Below are 16529 nucleotides of genomic sequence, written 5' to 3'. Positions count from 1 at the left end.
GTCAAGGAGTTTGTTTCCTGGATATGTAGAACTTCCTGAGCATTATTAGAATTACATCTATTCAGTGAAGCAGGAAGAAATCCATAATGGAGTAAGATGCTTCATTTGTTGCTGGATACTTAACACATTGTTAGTTCATAAATGAAATATCCTACTGCTTATTGTATACAACACAGTGGCAAGATAGACAAACAACTGAAGGGTATATCTAGAGGAAGAATTTGAATAAGGGAACCTTCAAGTTGAAGCCTTAAACTTTTGGAATCAGACTATTGGTGAAAGTGATGTGAAATAACAAGACTTAAGTATCATCTTAGGTCCCCTCCCACCTAAGACCTCTCACTGATCTGATGAGAACGTCATCAGAAGAATAAGAACTTAATTTTCACAAACATCTTCATAACCTGCAAAATTAATGGTAATGTCTAGTTTGTGGTAGTATTGCTACCTTAATTAGATAGCAGTACAATGCTGGTCCCCTGACAGCTAGTAATTCAGTGATCAAAAAGTGTAACTCTGAAGGCACTTGGGATCTAAAATATTCCACAGATAAGGCAGCATCTGGTAACAATGTAACGGAGTTAATGTTTTTTTATCAAAGACCTTTTACCAGAATTGGAAATGTTGTAAGTGAAATAAATATTGAATTGCAAATATTGAAAAGGAGTGGAAGAAATAAATGGAAACATCTGTGGAGTAGAGACCAAGAGCACAACAACAAACACTCCATTCATTTCCTATCTACACTTCCTCTAAAAATAATCTTTTGTAATTCATTAACTTCTGTCATCCTCTGGACACCACCAATCTCTCCTGGTTTTCATCTATTCAAAACCTTCCCTTTCCTTTCTTTCATCTTCTCTGCCACCTACTGATTCAGATTTATTTATTTACTAGACAACTGGGTGACCCGTTGGGGCACCCTTTGTGAGAAAGGTAGTGCAGTCTGATGAGACCTTCTATCCTCTGTCTCTTCCTCTCTCCTACTTCTGTGTCAGTTGTTGTCATCCTGGAGGCACGCAGCCCTTTCATCCTTCGTCTCCTCTACCATTTGTTCTTTCTCTCTGATCCTGGAGTTGTGCAGCCCTGGCCTGATCCAATTCTTGTTCTCTCCTCCTTCTGTGCCTATTGTTGTCATTTTGTTGACGTGCATGCCTCTCTTCCTCTGTCTCTTCTTCTCTCATCATTTTTGTCCTGACTCTTTGATCCTGGAGTCGTGTGGCCCTGGACTCACCCGATTCTTTTTCTCTCCCTCTCCTTGCCTCTTCCTGACATTTGGCATCATCTCTTGACCACAATGTCCCCCTTCTCTTTCCAAGCGGCTTAATTAGGCTGACAATATTTTTTTCCCTTAATGCTGGATAGAAGATACAAAGCAGTAACACCAAATACTCCGGGATGCTGATTTCTCTTGATGACGTGGTTGGTGCTCTCCTAGATGATTGTGATGTAGTCACCACTGACTGCAGCAAAGGGTTTGATGGGTGTTTTGAAGTACTCCATTATAGTAAGATTTAATTATCTTTTATTGATGGGTCACAGGTTGATCTGTCCCAATCCTGCACATGCTGATTGTGATTAGCAGAATGTAACCACTCGAAATAGAGCTGCCCTGTCCTTTTGCTGCATTTGGTGTCGCTGCTGTGAGCATCAAGAGGCGCTGCTGAGGCTGGTTGCGTCGTGGTTTCCATTACAGCTGGAATTGGCTTGGGTTGTGGAAAGCGAGGCCTGTTGATTCACGAGTGAGCAATTATATACGAATATATAACCCCAAACTTTGCATGCATTCTGTAAGTTAGCTAATTTTAAGTCACTTTAGTAAAAAAAAATGCCGCTGTAATGCACAGTTTGGGCTAACTGGAGGTCACAAACAGACAAACGGAGCATGAGAATTTTAGTAGTATATAGATTACATCTACTTTGAAACATACAGCAAAATACGTTGTTTCCATTAACAACCAACACAACATACTTTTTAAAATATTAATGAAAGATCATGAAACTGAACCAAAAACATGGTTCCACAGATGCTGCCTTATAGACAAATATTTCAAGCATTTTGGTTTTAGCACTAATTCAGTTATTAACTACTCTAAGATCACTTGCCTTGAATATACTTATTCTTAATGTGCCCTGTCCATTTCTTTAATTGGTACCAAAATAACTGTCCTTCAAAATTTCAGCTAGCTATGTTGTTTTATATGATAGAATTAAACTTCTAATAGTCTATTATTCTGGTAGGATCTGAAGATTCTTTAACAGTACCAAGCAATAGCTAGACTCTAGATCAAGGTATCAAACTGTAATTAAAGGCATTGTATCTGCAAATGTTCTCAATTTAAAATGGAAATTAATTATTGAATAGCAGTATTTCACTATACTTTGCTAAATCAAAATGAAATAATATGTATTTGTCTATCAGATTAAAATATTTTCAAGAGATATTAGACAAATACATTTTATTTCATAAGTTCAAAATCACAATCAGGTTTAATATCACTGGCGTAAGCCATGAAACTTGTTCTGTGGCAACAGTGCAATGCCTAATATTAAAAAATATAAATTATATTCGTAAAGATGATATTTCACGTTCTTTCAAAGGATGGAAGGGTAACATTTTCACTCACCCTCTCAATCCAGATCGAGAGGCGTCTCTATCCTGTTTGATCAGAATGTATCCTTTATTCAAGATAATGTAATTTCTGATACAAATGGGCATTTTGTTATTGTTTTGGGTAGTCTTGAGAATAAACTAATGGTATTTGTGAATGTATACGCTCCAAATACAGATGACTCCTTGTTCTTTGAACGACTTTTCTCTTTTCTGGCTGATTTGAATCGGTATTCCTTAGCGATGGGTGGAGATTTTAATTTTTGGCTTGACCCTAGATTAGACTGCTCTTCAAGTAAAACCCGTCACTAATAAATCAATCCTACTTTTTAAATCTTTTCTATTTCAATGTGGTATTCTCGACATGTGGCGTTTTTTCCACCCCCAAGAAAAGGAATATTCATATTTCTCTCAGGTTCATCATATGTACTCTCGGATTGACTACGTTTTTATAGATAGAAACTTGCTTCCACTGGTACAATCCTGTGATTATAAGGAGATTGCTTTGTCTGGTCATGCACCTGTGCTTCTGACTTTAAAATTACCTGTTTACTCTGTACCAAATAGAAGTTGGAGTTTTAACTTATCATTGTTATCTGATAAAAATTTTCTAAAGTTTTTGGAAAACCATATTACTTTTTTCTTTAAAGAAAATTTTAAAGGAGATACTGCTGGTATTATAGTCTGAGATACTTTTAAAGCCTATATTCGTGGAGAAATTATCTCGTACTCTACCTATATGAAGAAAAAAGCTGACAAAGAAAGGTCTGACTTAGCAGCGATATTAAAAGATCTTGATCGAAAGTATGCCCTATCTCCAGATCCAAGTATATATAATAAGCGGATTGAAATCCAATCCAAGTATAAACTTCTGCTGACTTACCCAATTGAACGACAGCGGTTGAGAGATAAAACTCAATTTTACATTCACGGGGATAGAACAGGTAGAATATTAGCCAATCGCTTAAAAACTTTTACAGTTAATCATCAAATCACAGAAATTTTTGAAGATAATGGTACTAAGATATCCGACCATTCTGAAATTAACAACGTATTTAAAGACTTCTACCTTAAGTTGTATCAGTCTGACTCTTCTTCAGATGATATCTATATGAATGCTTTTTTCAGTAATATCAACATTCCTACATTGTCTGCTGATAGCCTAACACAGTTAGATCAACCTATTTCCAATGAACAAGTGGCTGAGATTATACGTGCTTTACATTCTGGTAAGACCCCAGGACCTGATGGCTTTCCTGGGGAGTTTTATAAAACTTTCACTATGTTACTTACACCTTATTTATCCTCTGTTTTATCAGAGTCCTTTAAATCAGGTAAACTCCCTCAATCTTTTTATGAAGCATTTATTTCTCCGATTCTTAAAAAAAAAATAAAAATCCAGCTGAATGTTCTTCATACAGACCGATTTCTTTATTAAATGTTGATGCAAAAATTTTATCCAAAATCTTAGCTCAAAGACTTGAAAATACTTTACCATCTATTATACCACATGACCAGACAGGATTTATTAAAAATCGTTACTCACATGTTAATATACGTTGGTTATTGAATGTGATATATTCCCCATCCAAAAAAAATTAGAGTGTACACTATCCTTAGATGCAGAAAAAGCCTTTGATAGGATTGAGTGGAATTATCTTTTAAGACCTTAGAAAAGTTTAATTTTGGGCCTAATTTTATTCATTGGGTTAAATTAATTTACTTGTCTCCTACCGCTTAGGTTATTACTAACTCTCAAATTTCTAAGCCCTTTAAATTACAGTGGGGAACTAGACAAGGTTGTCCTCTTAGTCGTTTACTTTTTGCTTTAGCTAAAGAACCCTTAGCAATAGCATTTCGAAAATCTAAGGACATTACTGGTATACTAAGGAAAGGTATGACTCATAAAATTTCATTCTATGAAATTCTGATGATATTCTACTTTTTATCTCTAACACTGAAAGTTCTTTACCTTCGGTTCTTCCTTTAATTTCCCAGTCTTTTTTTTTCAGGATATAAGCTGAACTTACATAAAAGTGAGCTAGTTCCTTTAAATGACCTAATGTCATCAAATGCCAAATTTCCATTCCAGGTTGTTACAAGTCAATTTACATATCTAGGTGTAACAATTACTAAAAACTTCAAGAATTTATTTAAAGAAAACTTAAATCCCTTATTGAATTATGTGAAAAAGACACTTTCTAAATGGTCTCCTCTTTCTTTATCCCTAATTGGCCAAATTAATTTGAGTAAAATGAAGGTTCTTCCTAAATTTTTAGATCTTTTTCAGGCTTTACCTACTTTTATTTCTAAGACTTACTTTGATTCTTTAGATTCAATTTTAATATCTTATATTTGGAATAATAAACAAGCTCATTTAAGTAAAGTTTACCTACAAAGAAATAAAGAGATGAGTGTATTAGCCCTACCCAATTTTAGGTTTTACTACTGGGCTGCCAATATAAGGAATATTACTTTCTGGTCCTATTATATTTATTGTAAAAATTGCCCATCATGGGTCTCCTTAGAAGTTAATTCTGTAAGAAATTCCTCTATTGTCTCTTCTTGGATCATACTCTTCTTTTTCAGCAAATAAAACAACAGATAACATAATTGTTAAGCAAACTTTAAGGATTTGGTCTCAATTTAGAAAATTTTTTGGTTTAGCAAATTTTTCATTATCATCTCCCATCCTCCTTTTTTTTTATCCCTTCCATAACTGACAAAGTCTTTAAGGATTGGGATGAACTAGGTATTAAGTGTTTTTGGGACCTGTTTATCTCAGGATCTCTTGCTTCATTTGACAAATTGTCAACTAAATTTGCACTCCCAAAAATACTTTTTTACAGATACCTTCAAATTAGAGATTTCTTATGTTTCCAATTAACTACTTTTCCTATAGGTCCTGATAAAAATTTACTGGACTATCTTTTAAATTTAAAACTTTTTGTTAATGGTTCTATTACTGGTATCTATAACTTGTTGATTGATTCTAGACAAGACTTTTTAGATAAATAAAAAAAAGCTAGGGAGGATGACCTAAATTGTCAGATTTCTGATGAAAGATGGAATAAAATTCTTAAATGGGTTAATAAATCATCTTTCTGTGCTCGTCATTCTCTTCTACAATTTAAAGTAGTTCATAGAGCTTACATTTCTAAACAAAAGCTGTCCAGTTTTTATCCGAATGTTTCTCCACTTTGTAATAAATGCAACTCTGCTGATGCTTCTTTAATTCATATGTTTTGGTTTTGCCCTAAAATTGAGAAGTTTTGGCAGGAAGTATTCCATACCTTCTCACAACTTTTTAGGGTCCAATTTGACCCAAATCCCCTTACTGCCTTGTTTGGCATTATTGCAAATGAAGATATAACTTTAAATACTCCTAACCCACAGGTTTTAGTTTTTACCTCTCTTTTAGCAAGGAGAACAATCTTGCTTAAATGGAAGGAGTCTACCCCTCCTACACATCTTCAATGGCTAAGTGATATTATGTCTTATTTAAATTTAGGAAAGATCCGCTGCTCAGTCTTAAATTCAAAACAATCTTTTTATGATATCTGGGGACCTTTCCTAAATTACTTATCCAATTTATAAAGTTTAACAGTGCACAGACTTTTATGTATATTTTTATCTTCTCTTCTTAAGCGAATACGTTTTTTTTCTAATTATCCATTATCATCCATCAGCTTTTTTCTTTGGTAGTTGGTAGGGGGTTGACTTTTTTTAAAATATAAAAAATTTCTTTCATGATATATGACCTATCTTTAAATTTTTGATTACAGAGTAGTATACCTTTATGTGTTATGCTATAACATTTTGATCAATTTTATTACAATATATGAATGTACACAAGTTATGTTGAGATGTATCTATGTTTTGCACTCTGTAAATCGTTTTTTCTTCTGAATAAAAATATTGTAAAAAAATATAAATTACTATATATATATATACTGTATATACATAGACACACATACATACAGCACACACATTAAAATAGTGCAAATAGAGAGCAAAAATGAAGTGAGGTAGTCTATGTGGATTCATTGTCCATTCAGAAATCTGATGGCAGACAGGAAGAAACTATTCCAAAAACTTTGAGTGTGTATATTTAGGTTCCTGTAACTCTTCCTTGATGGTAGCAATTAGAAGCGGGCATGTCCTGGGTGATGAGGGTCACTAATGATTGATGCTGCCTTTTTGAGGCATCGCATTTTGAAGATGTCCCCAATGCTGGAGATGCTCGTGTTCATGATGGAGCTGACTGCATTTGCCACTTTCTGCAGCTTTTTCCCATTTTGTGCAGTGCCCCTTCCCATACCAGATGATGATGCAATCAGTTGGAATGCTCTCCATGCTATATCTGCAAAAAGCTGCGGGAGTCTTTGGTGACTTACCCAATCTCTTCAAACTCCTAATGAAATATAGCCACCGTAGTGCCTTTTTCATAATTGAATCAATATGTTGGGCCCAGGATAAATCTCCAGAGATGTTAACACCCAGGAACTTAAATTGCTCACTTTTTCCACTGCTGATCCCTCAATAAAGATTGGTGTGTGTTCCCCCAACTTCCTCTTCCTGAAGTTCACAATCAAATTTTTGGTCTTACTTACACTGTGCAACTAGCTGATCTGTCTCACTCCTGTATACCTCCTTACACCATCTGAAATTCTGCCAGTCACAGCTGAGTCATTGGCAACTTTATAGATGGCATTTGAGCTGTGCCTAGCTTCACAGTCATCGGTGTAAAGAAAGTAGAGCAGTGGGCTAAGCCGGTTAGTGAGGAGGTGTTACATTGGATCCGCACTGAAAGTGGTCTCCCAATGAGGAAGGATCCAATTATAGAGGCAGGCAAAGAGGCCCAGGCTTTGGAACTTGTTGATTACTTCAGAGAAGCCTTGGATCAATTAATTATCTATGATACACAGGGATTAAGTTTCTATAGTTTCAGAAAACCAAATAAATAACCAACCGATCTGGTAAAAAGGACCAACAGTTCAAATTTGCCTTTTATATACTAGAAATAAACATGAATGAATAGTGTAACATTATTCATTTGAACAAATTGAAATTGAAAGTAAATACTTCTCACTTTCACGACTTTCAAATCGTCATGATTTGTCGTATCTTGTAAATATTTCACTAGCACATGTTGAAAAAAAATCTCCACTGGAGGAGGGTGGAAATGGAGCATTGATTTTCACACTGAAGGCATATAAGCAGATGCATGCTGCAGGAATTGGTGCTGGGTCCTTTGTTGGTTGTCATATATATTAAAAGATTTGGAAGATAATGTGGGTGGCATGATTAATAAGTCTGCATATGATACCAAAATTAGTGGTATAAAAGATTATCTCAGGTCACAACAAGATCCAGATCAACTGGGAAAGTGGACAAGGGAATGGCTAATAAAATTTAACTCAGACAAGGGCAATGCTTGGGAAATTAAACCCTATCAGGACTTAAGCAATAAGCAGCTGTGGCAAATATCTTTGAATAGTGAGACCTAAGCGTATAAGAACACAGTTCCCCAAAACTGGAGACACAGGTAGATAGAGTAATGAAGACATTCGGTATGCCTCTCTTTATCAGCAAGGCATTGACAAAATGAGTTAAAACGGTATATTACAGTTGTTTAGGTCTCAGAGTTCTGATTGCAATTCTCATTACCACACTACAAGAAAGATGGTTCAAGCTTGAGAGGGTTCAGAAAAGACTCATTGGAAAGTTGTCTAGATTTAATGGCTTGAGTTATAAGGAATCTGAATAGGTTGGGACAGTCTCCTCTGGTGTGAAGAATGCTGAGGGGTAGTACTCATTGTCCTAGGGTTTAATAAGATTGAGAGGAATAGTCACAGCCTTTTTCCAAGAGTAGGGGAGCCAAAAACTAGAAGGCATAAGTTCAAGGTGAAGGGGGAAACATTTAAAGGGCATCTGAGGGGCAAGCTTTTCAAACAGAAGGTGGTGGAATATGGAACAAGCTGCCAGAGAAGGTGGTTGAGGTAGGTACAATTACAACATTTGGTCAGGCACATGAATTGGCAAGGTTTCAAGGGATTTGAACTAATTGCAGATAAATGTAAACATAATAGTACAGCACACGAACAGGCCCATTCTCACACAATGTTTGCGGAAAAACCTAGATTAAGTTGGGCTAAAGGTGTTGTTTTCATACGGTGTTACATTATAAATCTATGACAGTGAGGTTTTCAAATTCTCTGACCAAGATGGTTGTGGAGATTTGGTTGCTGAGTCCAGTTAAGACAGAGAGAAACAGGGAAGAATGGGATATGGAATAATGCAGGAAAATGGCACTGTGATGAAACTTCACACTCCAGAGCGTTTCTGTGGAATATACTTAATGACTGCTTCTCATCTTATTGTTTTAAAGAATAATATACACTCGGTGACTAACAAGAGAAAATCTGCAGGTGTTGAAAATCCAAGCAACACACACAAAATGCTAGAGGAACTCAGTAGGCCAGGCAGCATCTATGGAAAAGAGTAGAGTCAATGTTTCAGGCTGAGACCCTTCAGCAGGACTCAGTGACCACTTTATTAGGTACACCTGCTTGTTAATGTGAATCATGTGGCAGCAACTCAATGTATAAAAGCATACAGAGAAGGTCAAGAGATTCAGTTGTTCAGACCAAATATCAGAATGGGGAAGTAATGTGATCTAAATGACTTTGACGTGGAATGATTCTTGGTGCCAGTTGGGGTGGTTTCTGTATTTCAGCAAGAGTTGCTCGCCTGGGATTTTTATGCACAACAATTTCTAGAGTTTACAGAGGACGGTATGGAAAAACATCCCATGAGTGGCAGTTCTGTGGATGAAAATGCTTTGTCAATGGGAAAAGTCAGAGAATGACAGGACTGGTTCAAGCTGACAGGAAGGTGACAGTAACTCAAATAACCACGTGTTACAACAGCAGTGTGCAGACGAGTGTGCACCACATATTGAACCTTGAAGTGGATGAGCTCCCCTACACTCAGTCACCAGTTTATTAGATACAGGAGGTACCTGATAAAGTGACCACTTTGTGTATATGTGATGGTGTTCCAGGTTCATAAACTGAGGAAGCAACTAGAGAGGCAGCTAATTTATACTTGTATATTGATAAGGTGTTAATTGATTTTATGTTGTGCATTGGATGAACAGGCTGCATTGGTCACCTACTGGTATCTGCCAAAGTGCAGAATGCATAAACGTGGAGAGCATCATTCACTATAGCTTCCTCAGTTCACCTGGAAAACCCACTGGCTCCAGAAGGTAAAAGGAGAGCAGTGTCATATGTTCTTAACTGCCTGCAAGATTGTCTACATGTAGCTATACACCTGCTCATTAATTCAAATATCTAATCAGCCAGTTTTGTAGAAGCAACACCATGCACAAAAATATGCAAACATGGTCAAAAGGTTCAGTTGCTGTTCAGCCCAAATATCAGAATGAGGAAAAAATAAGATCTAAGTGACTGACCATGGAGTGAATGTTGGTGACAGGCACAGTGGTTTGAGTATCTCAGAAACTGCTAATTCCCTGGGATTTTCACACACAAGTCTCTGGAGTTTACAGAGAATGGTGCAAGAAACAAAAATAGACATCCATTGAGTGACAGTTCTGAAGACAAGAGCACCTTGTCAATGAGAGTTCAGAGGAGAATGGTCAGACTGGTTCAAGCTGACAGTACTACGCGTTGAACCTTGAGGTGGATGGGCTACAGCAGCAGGAGACCACACTAAGTTCCACTCCCGTACCTTATAAACTGGACACTGAGTCTATGTAATTGATTAAAGAATTATCCATTCAAAATGTTATTACTTTTATTTAGAAAAATCTTTTTTACTCAACTTAAGGAACCTGCTGACATTTCTTCTGCACCAAATCTTTGTTATTCACTCAATTACTATCTACAGATCCATGCAGGCATTCATGAAATCGGCTTTGTATTTCTTGGAATGCTGGTACCAAATTATTCCCTTATCAAACCAGTTGTGAGAAAAAAAAAACAGTTGTGGAGACCTAGTTGATATGATCTATAGTTATTAAGGGAATGAAGGGAAAGAGTAAGCCCAAGAAAGTGTCATTGCCAGCAGCCTTAATGGCATTCATGAAAATCCATGGCATGAACAAGCAATTGAAGAATATAGTATTAATTAAATGTCAATAATCTTTTCTACATGCTCAATAAATACCCCACCACCCAGTGCCAAAAAGCAATGACACCTGTTTCAGTGTCAAAGTTTGTACATGTTTCAAATTAACATTTTAGTTACAACTCTAAGATATGAACTGAAGAGATATCTTACTCAGTTTGGCTTTACTGATTTTAAATGACAATTCCTTAATGTACAAGGGTAATATTCTAAACATTGTGTGCTATCCAGTCATACAGAAGGGTTATCAAATAGACTATCTTTCTGACAAAAACAATGTGACCATAATGTGTAGCCAGTTTAAGATTGTTTATTATTTTCAGCATCCAATTGTAAAGGAGAATGAAATAATTGTTACTCCATTCTCATTTTCTAGACTAAAAAAGGAATTAAAGTTTCAGGTCAAAGTAGGGACTTCTGGATTAATTTAGAACTGGATCTAGAATTACCTTTTACTTAATTTCTTTAACTCTTTAAGTTCACCCGGAACTTTCTTCAGTTTGGTTTTACATCTGTTATTGACCAATTCCTGCAAGAAAAATATAATTTCGGTTGCAGTAAGCATTCAAATATTGCATCTGCTGTATTGAAGTTTTTCCTTGACATGGATAAACATAAGATGGTTATATCAAGATCAACGAACATGCTTGGTAAAAATAAGCTGTGTGGTGGTAGATTACAATATATCATGCATGGAAAGCATTTGGACTAAAGGCTTATTAAAGCTAGTACAAAATGAGCAGTGAAAATATTGTATCTTACAGTATTTCAAAGGAATGAAAGGTGATCCAGGGATGATGGTAAACCTGGAGCCCTAGGAATACCACAACGTTGCAGGGAAGTAAAATGATAAATGAGTTTAGGACCGTGGAAAGATAAAATAAAGTGTACAAGATATGGAACACAGCAATTGCTGGAAATCTGGAAGTTAATAGGTCAGACAGATCTGTAGAAAGAAGACAACTAAAAGTAAATTAATATTATAGAATGATGACCTTTAATATATCTGACAGGTTTTGATACAAATTCAAAAGAATGGTTAATTAGAAATTGTCACATTCAATGTTCAGTTCTGAAGACTGTAATATGCTTAGTTAGATAACCAAATACTGTTACTCGAGTTTAAGATAGGTTTCACTGGAACAGTGTAAGACCATAAAGACTGCAAGACCATAAGACATAGGAGCAGAATTAACCCATTCAGCCTATCAAGTCTGCTCTGCCATTCTATCGTGGTTGATCCCGGATCCCACTCAAACACACCCACCTGCCTTCTCGCCATATTCTTTAATGCCCCGACTGATCAGGAAACTATCAACTTCTGCCTTAAATATACCCACGGACTTGGCTTCATTGCAGTCTGTAGCAGAACATTCAACGGATTCACTACTCTTTGGCTAAAAAAATTCCTCCTTACTTCAGCTCTAAAAGGTCACTCCTCAATTTTGAGGCTATGCCCTCTAGTACTGGATAGCCCCATCATAGAGACAGGCATAGGTGGGTTGCAAACTCAAAGTGACAGGCAATAGAAGCCCAACGGGTATTTTATCAGATGAAACTGAGGTGTTCCATTAAGTAGTCACCTGATCTGCACTTGGTTTCTGGATCATGAGCAACACATGCAGCACACTAACTTGGAAGCAGTACGAGTGAATTATTCCTTCACCCACAAGCTATGTACTGGATCCCTGTATGATATAAAGAGAAAAGCAGAAACATAGATATAGGACAAGGAGTAAGTAGACTACTCAAGCCTACTCTGCCATTCAATGTGATCATGGCTGACCATCCAAATATTTCTGCCCACCTCTTTTGATTCCTCTAACCCCAAGAACCATAACTAATTCCTTGCAGAAAATATTTGTTCATTTGGCTTCAACTGTTTTCTGTGGGAGAAAATTCTAGAAGAAACTTCTCATATCAGATTTAACTGCCTTCCTTTTATTCCTTAGACTGTCCTGCCTGGTCTTGGTTACCTACACCATTGTGATCATCTTTGCTGCATCTGTACAGCGCTGAATTTGGTATGCTTTTTAGAGTTCCAAATATATGCTTAATTGACCATGCTGGTTTTGGTATATTTTATCATGTGCCTCCAAGTATCCTGCAACCGCATCCTTAGTAATGAACTTCAACATCTTCTCAGCCAGAGGTACCTTTCTTCTGCTTCCCTCCCTTCTTAAAGAGTAGAATGACGTTTGCAATTTTCCAGTCCTCTTGAACCATTCCAGAATCTAGTAATTCCTGAAAAGTGACTTCTAATGCCTCCATAATCTCTTCAGCTAGCACTTTCAGAACTTTGAGGTTCTGAAAGTGGTCCAACTTGCCGACTATCTACTTTCAGACCTTTCAGCTTCCCAAGACCTTCTCCTTAACAATAGCAACTACACTCACTTCTGCCCTGACACTTTCGAATTTCTGGGATATTGCGAAGGTCTTTTGCAGTGATGAATGACGAAAAATACTTAAATTTTTCCTCCATTTCTTTGTCCCCCATTACTACCTCTCCAGTGTCATTTTCCAGCAGTCCAATATTACCTCTTACTACTCCTTTATATATTGAAAAAAATGCTGGTACCCTCTTTTATATTATTGGCTAGCATTCTTCCTATTTTATCCTGAAGTTCATACCTGCAATTAATCTGACTATCCCATGTGCCCTTACGAATTTTTTAGACAGTGATATCATATTTACTACTACTTATGCTTCTGGTGTCTCTCCTACACCGAGAGGACTGGTTGACTATGGCAAGCCTTTCTGCATATTAGTCCTATAATTCATTTGGCAACTTTGGATGCCTCCATCTGGACCTGTAATTTGTTTATTTAGGAACAGCCAGCACCTCTAGTTTGTTCTACTAATTAATTTTCACTCTTTCTATTATGTTTATTTTCTCTACTACTGAGATTTTGAAAGCAAACTCTTGGTAAATAAACAATATACAGTTATACCGCATATTTTGTGAAGGTCAGTGTCCAACCTATGTACTGCACTGTTTCTGTTTCTCATGCCGTTTATAACCTGACAATAAACTTGAACTTGAACCTGAGTCTGGAATAAAACAATGATGCTTTCTATATAAAAATTAACTCAATTATAATTAATTCAAGACCTGCAGCATGTAGATACAAGTTTAGGTGACCACAAAATATAGGGTACCAATAGTTAAAAAAAATGACTACACTCCAATGTAATGCCATGGCTATGAAAATGATTTTTTCTTCATTTCAGCTCTCAAAACTTTGGCTTCATCTGTTACTTAATTTTATCTATGGTATCTTAAACAAAAGTATTTAGTTGATGAAAAACATACCTTTTCGCTTATATTAAACTCTGTTATTTGTGAGACAGTATTGGTGCATTTCTCCTCTGTATTGACCATAACCGTCTGGGTGCTTTGATGTTTCATAATTGATTCACCAGTGGACCATTTGGTATTACAAGCTACAGTTCCATGTGTTTTATTTTGACCTAGAGTTGGTCTATTTTTGCTCATCAAAATTATGTCTGTGTTGTTAGCTCGGTCAACAACAGAGATCGTAGCTGTTGTGGCTTTATCCATAGTGAAATCAGCTCTGAAATCAGTGCCAGCATCAACAGTTTGATCAACCTTCATAATTAAATCACTCGTGTCTTTGCCGAATGTGCAATCACATTTCATTTGGGTTTCAATGCAAGTACTTTGAAACATGGTAGTACTTCTTGAAGGTGTCATATCTGGTGAATGGTGGACACATTTTGTAGATTTATTATTGTCCCCAGCCATCCTTAATGATCCAAAAGCATCATTCATTCGGACAGTTCTATCAGGGCAACACTCTCCCACCATCATACTTGCAATACTATCACCTACAGCTGATACAAAGGAGTCCTCCAATAAATTCAGCTGATCTGAACTGTCCAAAAGTTCACAGGATTTTTCCCATCTTCGATTTGAATCCACACATATGGATACTGTATTATTTTGTCTTTGGTCACCTTGATTCTGTAAGGTATCCTGAGTTCTGGAAACTGCATTAACAGAAATTCCAGACATCACATTAAGTAACTCCAATGGTACTTGACTGTCAGTTTCAAGTTTTGTTGATATACTACAGACAGGTTGATCACTTCCAATTTCTGCTGTTTGGAAAGGGAAACATTGTGCATTTTGATGTGCTGTTTCCAATAATACTTCATTCTTCAGGTCTCTATTATTTCTACTGTTTACTGGTTCAGATTTGCTCCCAATAGAATCTTCAATATTGCTATCGCCAAATACACTATCACTATTTTGCGCTGGGATCCCAGTAGATTGACATTCTACAAGCAACACTCTATTTTCTACAGGTTGGGAAGCAGATGTCTCATTATTTTCAAGTACAAATGATTGCTGCGTTGAAGTAACAGCAGAAAGGAATGAAGTCTCATCTACATCTTCAGCTGGATCAGAGCAATGTGCTAATTGAAATGATTCTAATGGATAGCCTGTTGGACTTTGTACTTCTGGGGAAATTTCTCCATGGCTTAAATAATCAAAATCAAAAAAGTAATGGCTTTCTGTGCTATTTGTACTGTGATAACCAGCAGATGGTTCCATATCTAAGGTATCAGATGTTGCAGAATACTTATATTCAGGAATGTACTGATGCTGAGTTTTCTGGTCAAATTCTTGGAAGCAGTCACTAGAGGCTTCTTGTAAAGGTATTTCGCTCAGCTTCCTGTACATCTCAAATTCTGTGTCCAAGGACAGATTGGAGACATCTCCGTTCTCTTTCATCAAATCCATTTTGAGAATTTAATTTTCCTGCCCAAGAGCAGTTAGTGAAGCAGCTACTGTCGGATTGGTAAATAAATTCTTAATGCATGAACTTTCATGGAAAGGCCTGAATTCATCTGCTGAATTCAAAGTAGTTGAAGGCTGAGATTTTACAACAAAAACTTCTTCACCACATTGAATCTGTAATCCCCTACACAGGGCATCAAGTTTTATTGTAAATTCCAAGAGTTCAATTATTTTAGCACACACAGCTTTGTCATTTGCCTTCTTGCTTACAAGATGAGATCCATAAGCAGTCCTTAAGTACCATGTCCTTTTCCAGTAGTTGAACAAGTTGCAAGAATTCTCTGGTGTTGCACATGAAGTAATTTATCTATAAAATGAATAACAATTAGTGTAAAATTAATATTTTACAACCCCATTAAAATAGTCCCAATATCTCTAGCAATACCAAATTATTCAATCAGAACTGGGAGAGCAATTTAGGAACTGCAGGAGCATTGGATAGGAGAAATGGTCAGTACTGTACCTCATTATTACCACTGGTAGATAGACAGATGGACCTGAAATGAGAACAACTTCAAGCTTTTTATGCCATCTTCACCCTTTACTATGCCTACATGAAATCCATATCATAAGTTTACCAATTTGGTATTTGAAAATAGCAAGGTGCGAAACAAAAGAGTTCTAGAAAATAAAGTATAACAGGATTGAGGATTTTGTCATTGAAACAAAAGGCTGAGTGAGGAAGCTACTCGCAAGGACTGCACAAATTGGGAAATATGGCTTGAGAAATGGTAAATATAGTTTTACCCATCACCTACTGTCTCACTTTTACTTGTTTACCCTGGCTAACTTCACTCTATATATTCAGTACTAATAATAGGGTTTGACCCAGAACATTAGTCATTCCTCTGCCTCTGCAGATATTAAACAACACACACAGTTCTTCCAGCAGTTTGTCCTTTTTTGTTTAGATTCCAGCATCTGTAGTCCTTGTG

General features: G+C 36.5%; 1 protein-coding gene across 1 annotated transcript in view; it reads right to left on the bottom strand.

Moving 5' to 3' along the window:
- The window catches only part of LOC132392124 (RNA-binding protein 44-like), an 80304-nt gene extending 64767 nt beyond the window's left edge, over positions 1–15537 (bottom strand). Inside the window, exons 1-2 of the mRNA XM_059965973.1 lie at positions 14083–15537; positions 11218–11297 (exon numbers count right to left, since the gene is read on the bottom strand). Coding sequence (XP_059821956.1) covers positions 11218–11297; positions 14083–15537 — 1535 coding nt within the window. The remainder of the gene's footprint in view (positions 1–11217; positions 11298–14082) is intronic.
- Between the last annotated feature and the right edge of the window lie 992 nt (positions 15538–16529).

Source organism: Hypanus sabinus, chromosome 4 (genome assembly GCF_030144855.1).
Source record: "Hypanus sabinus isolate sHypSab1 chromosome 4, sHypSab1.hap1, whole genome shotgun sequence".
In the NCBI taxonomy this organism is placed as follows: domain Eukaryota; kingdom Metazoa; phylum Chordata; class Chondrichthyes; order Myliobatiformes; family Dasyatidae; genus Hypanus; species Hypanus sabinus.
The sequence above is the reverse complement of the archived record's forward strand: the minus strand, read 5'-3'. Positions and strand labels throughout refer to the sequence as shown.